Below are 17,508 nucleotides of genomic sequence, written 5' to 3'. Positions count from 1 at the left end.
ACAGTCACAAATGTATTGTTTATGACCAACCTAAATGGCAGTCAACCATTATGCACTTACTGGTGGTCGAGGGATGGGCTTTTGGGGTTTCTTTGATCCAAGCTTTTTCATTGCATTATAATATTTCTTTTGTTCCTCTGTCATAAAGATGTCCTGACCTCCAAAGTAAAGAATTCAAAACAAAACTGGTCACAATCATGTAGCCAATCAGTTGTTAATGTGCACTTTCTATATGCAAGTTTTGTAAGACAAATTCTAATTCTACATTCTAATGTTCTGACTTGCAAGAGGCTGGCTCTAGACCATCACACACACATATGCATAGGGAAATGGGTCCTCATAGTCCTCTGAAAAAATGACTAAAAAAATACCAAAATGGTGGTCCACTCAAAAATTAGTGGACTATAACCATACTCCAACATAATTTTAGGAGTTACTTAATGCTGGTGGCTGTAGTGACTGGAGCTGCTTGAAAGCTGTCTTTAAGTGGAGTTGATTTTGCTTGGCAGGGACCAAGAAAAGGACAGCAGGAGGCTACATTGACTGAACCTGAATTGACTACTTTTGAGACTTGGCTGCAGTCTAGTAACATCACAACTGAATTATTAAAGCAACACTGCTCAATAAACCTTTCCTAAGCTCACCAGGTCCAGCCTTCCCCTTCATGCAATAGGATCATCCATCAAGGATTCTACTACTTATATGCACCCTTGACACCTAGTTATGATGCAATTAACATGCAATATTTATTAAACCTACTGGATATCCTTGCAGTTCATCTCTGAATACTTATCTTTTTCTTCTGCTGGTTGAAGTTGTCAATAATAACACCAATGAAAAGGTTGAGAGTGAAGAAGGAGCCAAAGATGATGAAGATAACAAAGTATAAGTACATATAAAGGTTGTCTTCGTATCGTGGCTGCTCTTCTACCTATATGATTTGAAGAAAAAACGATTTGCAGCAGTGAGGAATTGTGTGCAGACAATTATATACCACCACCTAATCATGTAGTATTTTAAGCACCCAAAAACAAATTGTTGGACTATTTAAACAAGATTTAAACTACAGCACAGGACTACATTCATTTGGGTTGAACAGTGACTTGGGTACAATGTAGTATCCCCCTGATGTTTAAGATGCTGTTCTATTTTACAAATAGATTTATAGCATTCTATGGGTACTGTAGCCCCAATTGATCACTGAATACTGTTGAGCATTATCTCCCAAAGAGCTCTGCTTTACTACAATGCCTTTACTGTAATAAGACTATAGGAGTGACTCCTTAAAGTAGTGACACGCTAATCAGCAGGCAAAGATAATCTCAATGGAACAAGCCCATTGGTTGAGGGTCCCACCAGATTAAGTCCCACTTAAAGTGGCAGCAACGACTATTTCCTCCAGAGGAAGACACGCAAAGGGTCAACAGAAGACTAGACCAAAGAAGCTACGCTAGTGCTTTAAGAACTTGACCAGAAAAGGTAATATAGCGCTTGAAGAACTTAAAAACCCAGTTAGTATTAAGGAGACTTAAATGTAGCTGTTAATATGGAGCCATATTCTATATTTTACTAATGTTTTTATATTTTGAAGTTAATCTGTATGTAGTTTTTGTTAGATGTAAGCTGTTATCTCTGAAGACTGTAATTTAGGCCACAGATACCTAGTCTATGCCAATACCATCAGTGAGCGATAAAAGATAAGCACCATACTGGCAGCACCCAGGAAAAATGTGCCAGCATCCAGAGATTTGAAGGATCTTTATTTAATGGTAGCATTATAGATGTATTGGTAAACTCAGTATAAGTCCATCACATCTTGAACCTTTATAATTACAGACACCCAATCAAATGATCCGCACTAAAAGGACCTGAAATGTAATGGAGCCTTCCAAATTATTTTGCTTAGTGGGTTTAGCCTATATTTCAGTAGGTTCACCGAAGTATATTCATACCAACCTTTCTTGAGTCAACTGCGGCATACATAATATCCATCCAGCCTTTAAATGTTGCCTGCAAATCAACCACAAACCGTTTATTGTTTAAAAAAAAATTAGAATAGTCTAGATTCTTTATGATTTTTCCTACTAAAAGGAAGATGTTTCAGCAATTGAAATAGATACTGACACAGTGTGCATAACAGTCCTTCGGTGCATTCGGGATTCGGTGCATCCCTAGTATAAACCTGCTTGGATATAGTAACCTCCTGTCTTGGAGTGTGATAAACTTCAAGAACCCCTCCTTATAAGGTTCCCCTTGGAGAATGACCAATGCTATTGAACCCTTATAGATATTTGGCCTACAAACTAAACTTAACAATAAAGGTGGCTATAGATGGGTAGATTTTAGTTGCCGATTCAGCTCTTTCAGTTCGCAGCTTATCTGCCTGTGTATGGGGCACTCCAACAGGCCTACCCAATAGATATCTGACCAAAAAACAGCCAGATATTGATGGACGGGCCGGTATCCCAATCGTTCTGATCTTTGGCTGTAGGGTTCAATCCAATGTGCCCACCAGCAATAAGGTATATTTATTTTATATAAAATTAACCAGTAATAAAGGATGGTGTTTTTGTAAGGGAACTATTGCTGTAGGGCAGTGCTGTCCAACTTATTACATGTAGTGGGGCAATTATTTCTCATACATTGTATTTGAGGGCCAGATAATATTAAAAAGATGATGTCTGTGAAGCCCTAGAACAGACTGAGTGGCCATAAAAATCCTTTGGAGGGTCACATTTGACCCGCGGACCGCCAGTTGGACAGACCTGCTGTAGGGGATCATACACATGGGCAATACAGAGTGTAATAGGCAGGAAGGTGCTAATGTATATGCTCTGGCCATTTAACTCTGTAACAGTACCCAACTTGCTAGCATGATGCCACTGTTGGGTACAAGTAAAAAAAAGGATAGAGCACACAAAGAAAAAAAAGAGCGGAGTCTAAGACCTTACAATACGATAACCCATCAATTATTGACTTATTATTTAAATTATAGGTTCCCAATAAAGTAAAACACTAAAAAATACATAATATATTAATTCCTTGCATCACTTTTCCTTTTTACAGAAAGATTGTGTTAACCTCAAAGTATACAAATAGGCTTTAGCTTGTATTGTGTTCTTTTTCAACCTAATGTCCAGGCTACTAAACAGGAACCAATCAATATATTACTTACCACTTGAAGCAGTGCAAGGTATCCAGCACCTACGTTGTCAAAATTCACTTTGACGTTCTTCCAGCGGGCACTTTCATTCAAATGTAGACAATCAGATCGGTTGTTAACTTGAGTATCAAGCAACATTTCACCAGTTGTTGTGTTGACACAATGGTAATATTTGCCAGCAAATAGATTTACCCCCATGATACTGAAAATCAGCCAGAATATAAGACAAACGAGCAGCACGTTCATGATGGATGGAATAGCGCCAATTAGGGCATTCACAACCACCTGGTGTAATAGCGGGGGGAAAAAAGCAAGTATTAGCCCCAAACAGGGATTACAATGCAGCTACTCTAATGATGAACATGGTTAAATGTATAACTAAAAGAACAACATGTTTGATGCTGGATGAAAAGTCAAATATATTTAAAATGAAGAAAATGGAAAAATTATAGGAATATAAACAAAAGAAATGAAAGACCTGGTAGCAGAAAGATGGAGTCATAGAAATGTGAACTGTCAAAAAAAAGAGACATATCTATATTAAACAAAATATAATAATGTGGTTCAAAGAAAATAATTCACAAACTCATATCATGGCTGATGATTTCTAAAAGAAACTGATTAAATTAATAGAAAGTAATGACAGGTTACAGTAATAGAGCAAACAGAAAACACGCACTAAAGCCATTTTAGTTTCAAACCATGCACTAAGCGAAAACTCTTGTACATGCTGTGTTCACAAATATTTCAATATTTTGTTTTTTTCTGAGAAGCGTACAGTACAGCCAAGATTGTAGTTTTGTGTTTTCCAAAATGTTTTATAGAAATTGTCTTTTTGAGGGAGCAGACCTGGAAAATGCTGGTGCAATCCCAAAAGTGCAGAGGGCTCTTACTGAACAATTTCAATAAAAGTTATTTGTTATGGATATTAGAAGTTATCTTAGCGTTCAATGGCCTCGTTCCATGGCCTTTGGCCCCTGCTTTTATATTGCATGGAACTTTTCCATCACGTACGATATCCTTATAGTTTACAATAGCGGGTACATATACAATTATGAAGAATCTACAGTATGATACTGTCACCGTATTGGGTGATGTTTTGGCTGCTCAGCCAATCATTCAAAAATGTGAAAAAAATACCAGATGCCGTGCAGAATACTGTTGCTCAAAGATTGATTCCATGTTTAATAAGTGGAGTAAAGTATTCTACACTAATGGGGCATATTGTGGTATTAGGGGGGCATTTTCTAACATTTATTATGAATCAAAACCACAAAAAACGCAAATGTAAAAATATGCCATCTAAAAGCTGTTGAGGGCATGTAGAATTCAATGGGAGCTGTCCTAGTCAAATTGTAACAATATTTATTTTGAGGTTTTACAGGTTTTGGGGTTTTTTTACATTTGTAAATCTACAAAGATTGGTGGAAAAACATGAAAACCACACAATATTCATGGTTTTCATGTTCTTTTCATTTTCATCATGCATTTTAGTTTGTTTGTGCTTTTTCAATTTTGAACTAACCGCAACAAAATTGGTACAGATGTTAACCTTTGTTTCAACAATACTGGCAACTGGCTTGTACTGCACGATGCCCATCAATTTAACTGCAGAAAAATATAGACCAATTGCAATTTATTTTGTTTTAGGTTGACTTTGCATTATCCCTTTATCCAAAGAAGTACTTTGTCTTTTTATACTGTTAGAGAATGAAGCATGCATTATTGGAAGCAGAGCATTTTTTCTATGATATTAGTATAAAATATATTAAATATTAGTGCAGTAGCATTAACAGGCAACTGTGGCATGCTGTGATATGTTCCCTTCCTTATTACCACATGCATAGCATTAATTGGACCTTTGGATCTTTATCTCATCAATAATAGATTTGATGAGCCTGAAATGCCTTTATTCTCCATCATAAACTTCATATACTTGTACTGCCATAAGATTTATTATTATTATCATTACATGAAGTGGAGCCTCTGATTATTTATTTCTGGGTGTGGGTGGCATATAACCAAACGAGGGCAAACTCAAGGATTAAATGTGAACAGTGTGCCATGAATCAGATCATTATGTCACTATCTTTTTGGGGTTTTTTTTGTAAGAAAATGAGATATAGTGATATAGAAATATTGGCAAAATAATCTTAGATTCACAATTAGAATGTTTTATTTTTCTTTGTTGACGGTTTATTTTCATGATGTCCATATATAACGAGAAAATATGATTGTTGCTTTTCCTTCAGTTATCCTATTATCTGTGAACCTTGACCGATGCTTCCGTTTTACTTTTTCTGATTTCCCCTACAGCATACAGTGTTACGATGGAATTTATGATGCTGCTTTGAATGAGAAGGCTGCTCTAACTTTGTTGCTGGGGAAAATGATATTTATGTCTAAACCATCCAGCTATGCCAGATCTTCAGGTTTCCATGGTGCTGGGATTCTGGTTCTTAATGAAGAGCTTGCTTATATAATATTGCAGTTTTCAAACAAAGTGGTGCAGCTTGTTGTCAGAAAGTCAATAACAAGACTAGAAATGTATGTTTGCTCAACTATATTTAATCTTATTTTAATATCATTGTATAATTGAAAAGTAATAATACTACTAACACATTTCTAGCCCTTAGACTTGTTGCTTTGGGGCACATTGAAGTAGGCTAGTAAGCATATTATATATCAGTGCAAAGGTTGTATATAGGTTTGGCCGGAAGGGTACCATCGCACAGTCAATAAAACATCAGTCAGCTGACCTTTTAAAGGGTTAAATGTTATTCTGTATTAGATATATTAAATGCTTTTGACAGAACATATTCTTGGTCAGGAATTGTATTTGTTTCTGAAAGTGGTTTTTGTTGGAATTGATATTGGTGATGCATTGTATTCCTTTTTGAATAAAGTTAACACAATGAGGATGAATGTTGCCCTCGCAGTACCAAAGGCAATGCAATCTATAAACTCGTGGGACAATCTCTGAGTATACTGTATAATTCTACCATCCTACAAATGTGATGATGGCATGTGTGAAGAGATGAGGTACAGAGGCACAACAACATACTGAATTTAATTTGTAGGTTTGTTCTGCAGTATAAGAGATGGGAATAGATCTAGGATGAGAAAGACCATTATGAAATTGCGGAGGGCATAAGAAGAAGACTAGAAGATAAGACATAGATTATTGAGAGTAGCTTCTTCTTGCTCCAGTGGAGGAGGTAGATAGGTTTGTGGGACAAGATTATCCCTGCTGCTATTCCTTGAAGTTGTCAATGAAGACTAAGGAGACTTGTTAGCAAAGAACTTCAGAAGTGGGTTCGGAGCAGTTAAAAGAGTGTGTAAGCTTTCGTATTTAGAGACACTGAGATAAGTAAAGCAGAACCTTTCATGAGTTAATATTGTGGGGTTTTTTAGTATAGACGCTAGATAAACTCATTAGAGATACAAAGCAGAGCGGTTCACCCAAGAAAAGGCATATTTCTGGAATGCCTTGCAATAAGTGATGAAGCCTGGACATGAAGAAAGACTATCTATTAATCAATGATAACATTTTTAGAACATAAAGTTGTGGGTTCGGTGGACCAAATTGACATCTTGTGAAAGAGGTATAGGTATCTTGTATTTTTTATTTTTTTTGTAAATCTTTGCATTGTCCTAGTGGTATCTTTATAAATATGGTAGCGATATGAATCATGAAGGCCAGGTAAAGGGGGCAATCAACCCCCTTTCCCCCTCCAAAAAATGAGGGGAACGAAGGTTAAAACAGATGGGAATGTACACAATTTAAGAAATATTGTGAACTAAGAATATAGAGACTGAAAGTAAGAGGGGACTAAAACTGCAAACCAGAAGTCTGTTGAGAGCCACTGTCTCACAAAAATCGACCAGAGTAAAAGGTTGAACCAATTCTGGCTTGTGCCATAACCTTAACAATTACATTTTAGTTTTTGACTTTTTAAAATACTTATATTTGCAGTACAAGTGTAAGAAATATGACATTAAGGAGAAATCAAGTTCTGTAAGGCAAATCCAATTCATTCATCTATGGAAGATATTTTTCAACTTACTCAAAAAAAAGTTCTCACTAACAAACCCAGTTATTTAAAAATGTATTTTACGTAGTAAATAACCATTTTTGATGTTCTGAAGTATTTTAAGAAGCTTTCACAATATAGATGAAGCCAGCGTTATTGTAGATGGAGATTTGTCTCGTGTTTTGAATACTTCAATTCTCTCTGACAATCTAGAGTACATGCGTTGCCACATTAAGCATTCTGCATGACAGTTTTTCAGATGGTGCTATAAGCTTGACCACTCTTTATGAATTTATTTAGTTGCTCATGATGATTAAGAGGCTTTGCAAATGGAAACTATTTACATATACTGTACAAATATATATAGAGATTCTACATTTCATATTGCATGATTTAGCACTCTATAATGCCTTCATATGTTGTATGTCTTATTAGCTTGTAACAGCTCTGCCATACAAGCACAGATGATATGTAATGAGAGACTGCTCAGTAGAGTGATCAGTTGACTCACATTACTAGTGAGTCAGACCCAATGGAGAGGGCCTAGAATAACCTAGTTAAGAGATTTCCTTTATCTCTTACAACCACTAATGTCCCTTTGCATTTTTCCTTTACATTAAAGAGATATTAGGATTGATCAAGTACAAAAGGGTAAATAAAACGTAAAGTATTTGTTAGTAGAGTTTACGTTTACTATATTTTTTATAAACAAAGTATAAAACATGTGGGCAAATACTATTACTTTCTTAGCAGATTGGCTTAGCTGCCATATTCTTCACTGTTATATAAGACAACATATCTTTATGGGCCACTAGATGGTGATCTAATGAAGGAATATGGTAGCTACCAGTCAGAAATATTAACGCCAAGTGTTCTCAAAATCATTTAAGGGTATAAAGAAAGTAAACCAAACCTATAAAATAGTTGTTGTTTCTTTTACAATAATTAAGAGATAAACAAAGTAAATCTAAAACTTATTATTAGACATAAAATGAATTGACTCTTGGATAACATTAGTTCTCCTTTGCAAATCAACTCTAAATCAATGGCAACACACACCAAAATAAAACAAAACTGAGAGCCAACAAAACCTTAGCATATGAAGGCTCAGAAGGTACACCAAAAGGATGTTGTATCTTGGAGACTCTCCTGGCACCATTTTGTTTTTAAAAAATAGGTTTGTGTGGCTCATATGCATACAAGCATAATAAATGTGGGTTTCCCCCAAAGATAATTGTATATTGGTTACTTCATTCTAATAGTGTAAACTCCTTTATTAAAATACTGGTTTTAACTCCAAATGTTTTTAAGAAAATGTTGAGGGTGCTTTAGTTTTGCTATCGATCATTCCTTATGATACATCACATGCATTTTGGTAAGCATGCATTAGGATTCATCATCTTACCCTCATTCCTTCAAACCGAGAGAGGGCTCTTAAAGGTCTCAGTGCCCTTAGTGTCCTAAGAGACTTAATAGCACCTAGTTCTGAATATCCCAGTGCATTAGCTACTAAGCTAACAAGAGAGACCTACACAAAAACAAAAAAGTGAAAATTCCAATTTGTTTTCACATTGCTCTGTACATACAATTAAACCATTTTCAGAAAGGAAGATCTCTGGCGATTCAGCAATCCTACTGCAAAATGAAACCACATATTAGAGTTAAGTGGAATATTAACAAAAAAAGAAACTGAGACCTGTTGACCTGAAACCTGTCCTAAGGTCTTACTCACTCTGATTTTTTTGTTCATGATCCAGTTGGATTTGAAGAGCAAAGTTAAGCCTTACCCTTATGCCTTCAAATCTTGATAATGCTCATAGAGATCTCAAAGGTCCTTAGAGATTTAATAGCAGCTAGTTGATCTTACCCAAGGATCACCGCCAAAAGACATATGATTGAAATCTGTTTAGAACCAACAGAAGTATAATGAATCATTTAAAGATCAACTACTGTATAGTGTTCCCTTTTTAAAGGACTAGGGGGTATGTTTACTAAGAATGGAGATAAATCACCGGTGGTGTTGACTGTAGCAACTAATTAGGTCTTTTCTTTGATTTCTAACTTGTAGGTGACTGTTCAAATCTTATTTCTGATTGGTTGCTATGGGCAATATCACCGGAGATATTTATCTCCAATCTTAGTAAACACGCCCCTATGTATTCTTCCCTTGGCTGAGAAATACAATGGCGCTGTATCTGTTCCACTTCAAAGATGATAGCAAGGTAAAAATACTTGTTATGAATCAAAAACAAAATAAAGGGTAATCACACTAGGTAGAGTATAGAAATATCTCTTACCCACAGTTATGGTGGGTCCAGGTGCTCATGCCCCAGACCTCTCAGCATAGGGAGCCATCATGGGAAAATCAAAACTGGAAAAGGCAGGCACTCCGGATTTTTTCAACAAAGTTGAGAAATGCAGCAACAAAAGTAGTTTACATTAAAAAAGTATAAATTTTATTGGATCCATATGTAAAAACAAGAAGCCTTACGCGTTTCGTACCATGAGGTACTTAATCATAGGCTATGATTAAGTACCTCATGGTACGAAACGCGTAAGGCTTCTTGTTTTTACATATGGATCCAATAAAATTTATACATTTTTAATGTAAACTACTTTTGTTGCTGCATTTCTCAACTTTGTTGAAAAAATCCGGAGTGCCTGCCTTTTCCAGTTTTGATTTTCCTAAAAATACTTGTTGCCCATTCATTAAAAAGGTGATACATACCACTCATATCAGTAACTAAAGTCCAAATAGAATTAGAAAATGTAACTTTGTAACAAAATCACTAGTTTCAAGTACTTTTATTGAGGCTATACAATTTTTCTTGGGAGTTATAAAACTAAATTTGCCTATCTTAAATCCCAAAAATGTATACTCACATCAACAATGACAGATGCTATAAAAATACGGCTGTGCATTTTCTCAAAATATTTCTTTAAAAGACAGTTTCAAGATATTGTCAAATATTATTCATGTATCATTTGAACTTGAAAAAGACAATTTATAAATTAGGTGCAATTATTATGCATGTAAATATTTATGAATGGGTTTGTTAAAATATAATAAAACAGTTCTTTTCTTTCTAAATAAGTGTAATTCTGTTTGAATCATTTTTGATAATTACCATGTATCCGAAAGGCATATGACTGTACTGCTGCCTGGGGAATTCTTTGTCTAATTTAGCTCATAAGTTGAAGGAATAAGAGTTCTGGCTTTTAAAAAAATAAAGATATTATATATATATATATGCCTTTCTAATGTGCCAGAAATTAACACATTCTTGTTAAACGTGTATAAAATTTTAAAAAGTAAAACATTTTTACAAAGTAAATAAAAGTATTACAGGTATAGGATCCGCTATCCAGAATGCTCGGGACCATGGATATTCCGGATAAGGAGTCTTTACGTAATTTGGATCTCCATACCTTAAGTCTACTAAAAAATCAATAAAACAGTAATTAAACCCAACAGGATTGTTTTGACTCCAATAAGGATTAATTATATCTTAGTTGGGATCAAGTACAGGTACTGTTTTATTATTACAGAGAAAAGGGAATCATTTAACCATTAAATAAACCCAATAGGGCTGTTCTGCCCCCAATAAGGGGTAATTATATCTTAGTTGGGATCAAGTACAGGTACTGATTTATTATTACAGAGAAAAGGGAATAATTTAACCATTAAATAAACCCAATAGGGCTGTTCTGCCCCCAATAAGGGGTAATTATATCTTAGTTGGGATCAAGTACAGGTACTGTTTTATTATTACAGAGAAAAGGGAATAATTTAACCATTAAATAAACCCAATAGGGCTGTTCTGCCCCCAATAAGGGGTCATTATATCTTAGTTGGGATCAAGTACAGGTACTGTTTTATTATTACAGAGAAAAGGGAATCATTTAACCATTAAATAAACCCAATAGGACTGTTCTGCCCCCAATAAGGGGTAATTATATCTTAGTTGGGATCAAGTACAGATACTGTTTTATTATTATTAGAGAAAAGGGAATCATTTAACCATTAAATAAACCCAATAGGGCTGTTCTGCCCCCAATAAGGGGTAATTATATCTTAGTTGGGATCAAGTACAGGTACTGATTTATTATTACAGAGAAAAGGGAATCATTTAACTATTAAATAAACCCAATAGGGCTGTTCTGCCCCCAATAAGGGGTAATTATATCTTAGTTGGGATCAAGGAAATCAGTTATAAAATTCTGAATTATTTGATTAAAATGGAATCTATGGGAGACGGCCTTTCAGTAATTTGGAGCTTTCTGGATAACGGGTTTCCAGATAAGGGATCCCATACCTGTATTTAATTATTTGTTTTAGACAGTGAAAGTGTCCAGTCTGCCTGGACTCTTAATTCATTTTTTTGCCTTAGCAACTACATTGGGTAAATAACTTCTGTAGGAACTTAATAGCAATCATCTTTCTGGAAGAACTGATCTTCTATAAATATGAATAGGACTGCTAGGAGCAACAAATGGAAACCATGATATCCTCACCTTTTGGTATGACCTGGCATGGGAATAAAATGTGCAAAGGAAATAACAGCAGACAATAACAATATTTTAAGCAATGTCTATCTAATTGATATGCTCTTGCATAGTAGGGATAATGGCTAGTGTGTGTAAATACAGTATGATCCCATATTTTTTTAATTAAAGAAATTCACTTGCGTTAAGCTTAAATGGAAATCAAGTTGACGAAAGTATTTATTTCAATTGAATTTAAAAAGGCATACATCTCTGCTAGTAAATATGCTAACAGCAGGTCTTCCTCTTCCCAATGGATCACTTGTTGGAGAAGCTGTAAGAATTTATCCTTTGAGACCCATACAAAGCATTATTAATTTATTGGATGTAGCTGACTTCAAACGCATGCCATCTGTCTACTAATAAAAATGTTATAAAGGATGTAAAATAATATCATTTGCACTTACAGCAAATAAACCTAGTCATCAAGCAAATGCACAGTCAAAGCAAGGATGATAATTTTAAACAGTAGGCATCTATGTAAAGTTGCTATTTTTTTAATAAGCCAAAATAAACAGAATTTTCAGCAATTGCAGTCATACTGAAAACCACTAATATCAATATTTCTTAAATTCTTGCCTTGGCCTCACACAAAGCAGAAATCTTATGTTATTCCTAAAGCTGCCCATACACGCACCGATGATATCGTATGAAGCCTCGTTTCGTACGATATTCGGTGCGTGTATGGCAAGTTGGCGAGTCGACCGATATCGCAGGAGGCTGTGGATATCGGTCGACTCGCCGATCGGACAGGTTAAAAAATTTTGATCGGGTGCCATAGAAGGCGCCTGAGCAAAATCTGCCGTCAGGGCTGAATCGGCAGAAGGAGGTAGAAATCCTATTGTTTCTACCTCCTTTTCTGCCATTTCAGCCCTGAACGTTAGTGGCAGATTTAATGATCTTTCGTGAGACCATCGGTGTGTGTGACCACCTTAAGAGTGAAAGTGCAGACTTCCCACTCAGCATTAGTAAAGAATGTTTTATTTCCTGCTAATAAAATAAGCCAAAAACTGAATGCAAAACATTGTTTTTTTTCAAGGGATGCACTTAATCAGGATTCAGTTTAAGATCTGGCTGAATCCCAGCATTTTCTGCACTTTTCAATGTTTTCTTCTTCATTTACATGTGCAAATTAGGGTTAAAATTCAGTTTAGTAATTGGCTGAATCAAAAACTATGGATTTGGTGCATCCCTACTTTTTTCCTGTGTAATTATGAATGTATTACAGCAGGGGTGGCCAATACGATCGCGGTCCACCAATCGATCCCCTGTGAATTTCTGGTGGACCGCGATGAAGCCAGGCATGCGGAAGTGCTGTGTGAATGCGTATATATGCTGCGTCGCATACGCACGCATTCACGCCACACTTCCGCATTCCCCGGTCGATCGCGGACGAAGAAAGTGTGGCCACCCCTGTATTACAGTGTAGCAATGTTAAAAAGAGATCTTTCTGGGCTTATGGCACATTGGCATTTGTGATTACCCCTTAGGTCAAAATTTGCAGCAATATCCAGCTATCAGCGGTCAGTGCATTTCGCCATTTATCAGTGGGGATGGGCATACGCCATCAGCCTACCAGGATTAGTTGTAGACTTGTTCAAAATTGAAATGCATTGAATTATAGAAAAACAATAAGATCCAAAGTTAAAAGTCATATTTTCATATAAATATTGCATACTGAACCATATTAATAAAGGTTTTATTCCACTAAATCTTGTCACTTTTTCCTGGGAAACAAGAAAGCAAATTATGATTAAATCATTACTTTTGCTAGTTAGTAAAAGGTTAGATTCGACAATTTTAAAAAAAAAAAAAAATCTGAATTCTTAGCAATCCATACTACGGTTATAGTAAGGAGATATAAAAGGGTATGTTTGAGGAGGGTGCAAAGTGCAAAAAACTGCCACAAGCCACTATGCCGTTAATACTTTTCTACAGGGATCTGCACTTCTCCCATATATACAATGCTGCCTGATGAGCAGGTGGGAGGGGCATGTAGGCGTCCACTCTACTTTCCCATTACTGTTGTGCAGGCTAGGTAGTGCCAATGGACATTGGGTGCAGAGGAGTCGCTATTGATGCTCTTTACGTGGAGGTGCATAGCACATCCAGGCCTCAGACACAAGTGCTTTTTGAGTAAGCACTAAAGGGTACAGTCTTGTTACTTGTATCTGGTACAAATATTTGGATAAAATAGGTTACCTCTGGTGTTCTCAGTGTTATACCAGGTTGAAGCTAAGGCGGACTGCCTGTAATCTTAGGAAAGAGGAGTATTTATTTGATCTTCTCACTTGGCAGAACAACACCCTGCTGTGCTTTTTATTAACCTCTTATTCAAAGACATAGCAAGATGTTATTCTGTGAGCATATACAGCAAATTAGCAATACAGGTATAGGACCTGTTATCCAGAATGCTCGGGACCAAGGGTATTCCGGATAAGGGGTTTTTCCGTAATTTGAATCTCCATACCTTAAGTCTACTAAAAAATCAATAAAACATGAATTAAACCCAATAGGATTGTTTTGCATCCAATAAGGATTATTTATATCTTAGTTGGGATCAAGTACAGGTACTGTTTTATTATTACAGAGAAAAGGGAATCATTTAACCATTAAATAAACCCAATAGGGCTGTTCTGCCCCAATAAGGGGTAATTATATCTTAGTTGGGATCAAGTACAGGTACTGTTTTATTATTACAGAGAAAAGGGAATCATTTAACCATTAAATAAACCCAATAGGGCTGTTCTGCCCCAATAAGGGGTAATTATATCTTAGTTGGGATCAAGTACAGGTTCTGTTTTATTATTACAGAGAAAAGGGAATCATTTAACCATTAAATAAACCCAATAGGGCTGTTCTGCCCCAATAAGGGGTAATTATATCTTAGTTGGGATCAAGTACAGGTACTGTTTTATTATTACAGAGAAAAGGGAATCATTTAACCATTAAATAAACCCAATAGGACTGTTCTGCCCCCAATAAGGGGTAATTATATCTTAGTTGGGATCAAGTACAGGTACTGTTTTATTATTACAGAGAAAAGGGAATCATTTAACCATTAAATAAACCCAATAGGACTGTTCTGCCCCCAATAAGGGGTAATTATATCTTAGTTAGGATCAAGTACAGGTACTGTTTTATTATTACAGAGAAAAGGGAATCATTTAACCATTAAATAAACCCAATAGGGCTGTTCTGCCCCCAATAAGGGGTAATTATATCTTAGTTGGGATCAAGTACAGGTACTGTTTTATTATTACAGAGAAAGGGGAATCAGTTTTAAAATTCTAAATTATTTGATTAAAATGGAGTCTAAGGCAGACAGGCTTTCCGTAATTTGGAGCTTTCTAGATAACAGGTTTCCTGATAAGGAATCCCATACCTGTATAAATGAAAATTCCCCAAATTCAGCCAGTTAACAATGCATAATTATTTCCTGATAATTTGAGTTTTTTTTATGTACTTTACCAATTTCAGAAAGTAGCTCAGCTAGCATGAACATTTTGGAATCCTGTGTTAATATTAGTATAGATCCGTTTAAAAAATCACCTAGACAGCAAGATCAAATATTTGCCCTCTGGACACCAACCTCGGAACATCATATGATGTTACCACAAACTATGGGGCAGGTTTATTGAAATATACATTTTTACTGCAATTCTAGTCTTTCGCGACAAAAATCACAAATTTATGCTTCTAAAAGTCAAATTTTCAAGATTTATTAAGTGCAAAAACTCAAATGGCAAAATTCACAATTTAAAAGCCGGTAAATTCATGTAGAAGTCAATGAGAGTTGTATTTTTAAAATTTTAGCTATTTTTCAATTTTAGTTTTCTATTTGAAACTCATAAAAAATTAAGGGTAGAATGTGATTTCACAGCATTTGAGTTTTTTTATGTTTTTAAGCAACTAAATTTTTGAATTTTTATGTCTTTTTTTTATAAATAAGCTCACATATCAAGTACTTTATAATGCAAAAATAATGTAAACATTTGAAAACTCTTATATCTGATTGTGCAACATGGTGACATTAAATCATTTATGAATAAAAGTATTTGTATTGAAAGGAAATGTAAAAGAATACCTACATCAACAATCAGGAAGTCCAGCCAGCACCAGGCATTGGTGAAATATTTCACAAAACCATACGCCACCCATTTCAAAAGCATTTCTAGGATGAATATGTAGGTGAAGACTTTATCTGCATATTCCAACATAGTCTTAATTGTTTTTCGTTGTTCAATGTAGATGTCTTCAAAGGCCTGTAGCATGAAAATAACCATTTTGACTAGTGCTTTACAGATTATTTGGGTTCAAGCCAACCTTTGTAAAAGCTCAACATTTCCGCATAGCCTACCTGGGCTACTAAAAAGATTACAAGTCATTGAAAATGTTTACAAATCAGTCTCCCGTCTATAGTTTCAAGAATAACTAAGGCAGCAAAGAATATCTTTTGGCTGGACTTTCATGATTTTTAAAATTTGATAATGTCAACAGTTGGACGAAAAATATAACATAATGAGGACAGTGAGGTTGGGGAATACCCTTCCTAGTGATGTTGTGATGGCAGATTCTGTTAATGCCTATAAAAGGGGCCTGGATGAGTTCTTGAACAAGCATAGTATCCAAGGCTATTGTGATACTATTATCTACAGTTTGTATATATGGTTTATGTATGTGAGTGTATAGATAGGTAAGTATAGGTTGTGTGTGCTGGGTTTACTTGGAAGGGTTGAACTTGATGGACTTTGGTCTTTTTTCAACCCTATGTAACTATGGTGCAAGAACTAAACTCCACTCCACTGCAGTAACACAAAGTAACCAATAAGTGAAAGATAAAAGCTAGCAGGCTGATATGGGTAACTGCTCTTGGGCAAATTTTCTATTCCTAATCTAGAATTATTATGTAATTTGACAAGACTTTATTTTTGTAATATCAACTTACCAGAGCGCCACTGCTGAGAAGAATCATAAAGATAATAAAGGTTTCAAACCAGTTATGTTCAACAATGGTATAGCAGGTTTTCCTAAATGTCCACCATAGCTTCCCTTTGTTTTCCTCAATATTGACATAACAAATTGGAAATCTCTTGACACATCCTGCAGAATGTCATTACAAAAAAAGGTATTATTTTTATAACATATTTATAAAGTGCCAACATATTCCATAGTGATGTACAATAATAAGTGTGTACATTGCACATTACATAAAAATATCAACTGATAATCGATACAAAAGGTAAAAAGGGACCTGCTGAAAAAATTCTGCATAGTCTAAAAAGCTACAATCTATCATTACAATTGCTTTCACTAAGGAAGATTTTTATTTGACATACTTGGGGGCTGATTTACTAAGACGCGATTTCGAATCCGAATTGGAAAAATTTCGATTGGAAATGAACATTTTGCGACTTTTTCGTATTTTTTGCGATTTTTTCGGCGTCTTTAAGATTTTTGCGTAAAAACGCGAGTTTTTTGGCTTCTTTACGATTTTTGCGTAAAAATGCGAGTTTTTCGGCATCTTTACGAAAGTTGCGCAAAGACGCCGAAAAACTCGCGTTTTTACGCAAAAATCGTAAAGACGCCGAAAAAAATCACAAAATTACCGATCATTACGAAAAAAACGCAATCGGACGCATTCGGCCCGTTCGTGGGTTAGTAAATGTGTCCCTTGGACTTATTCATGAAATACTTGGCAACTCATGAAATCCATGGGTATTAATTTAATTTGTTCCTTAGTAACAGGTGGAATATTGAAATTCA

At 35.4% G+C, this 17,508-nt stretch overlaps 1 protein-coding gene across 4 annotated transcripts in view; it reads right to left on the bottom strand.

Annotated features, from left to right (window-relative positions):
* Positions 1-17,508, bottom strand: part of scn1a (sodium channel, voltage gated, type I alpha subunit) — a 138,631-nt gene that overhangs the window by 9,428 nt on the left and 111,695 nt on the right. For all 4 annotated transcript variants that reach the window (XM_012971277.3, XM_031892943.1, XM_031892942.1 and 1 more), the window contains exons 19-25: positions 16,691-16,845; positions 15,834-16,007; positions 8,603-8,725; positions 3,176-3,448; positions 1,957-2,010; positions 794-931; positions 61-165 (exon numbers count right to left, since the gene is read on the bottom strand). In XM_012971277.3, coding sequence (XP_012826731.2) covers positions 61-165; positions 794-931; positions 1,957-2,010; positions 3,176-3,448; positions 8,603-8,725; positions 15,834-16,007; positions 16,691-16,845 — 1,022 coding nt within the window. The remainder of the gene's footprint in view (positions 1-60; positions 166-793; positions 932-1,956; positions 2,011-3,175; positions 3,449-8,602; positions 8,726-15,833; positions 16,008-16,690; positions 16,846-17,508) is intronic.

This window comes from Xenopus tropicalis, chromosome 9, assembly GCF_000004195.4.
Source record: "Xenopus tropicalis strain Nigerian chromosome 9, UCB_Xtro_10.0, whole genome shotgun sequence".
NCBI lineage: Eukaryota > Metazoa > Chordata > Amphibia > Anura > Pipidae > Xenopus > Xenopus tropicalis.
This window is presented reverse-complemented; position numbering and strand designations above follow the sequence as displayed.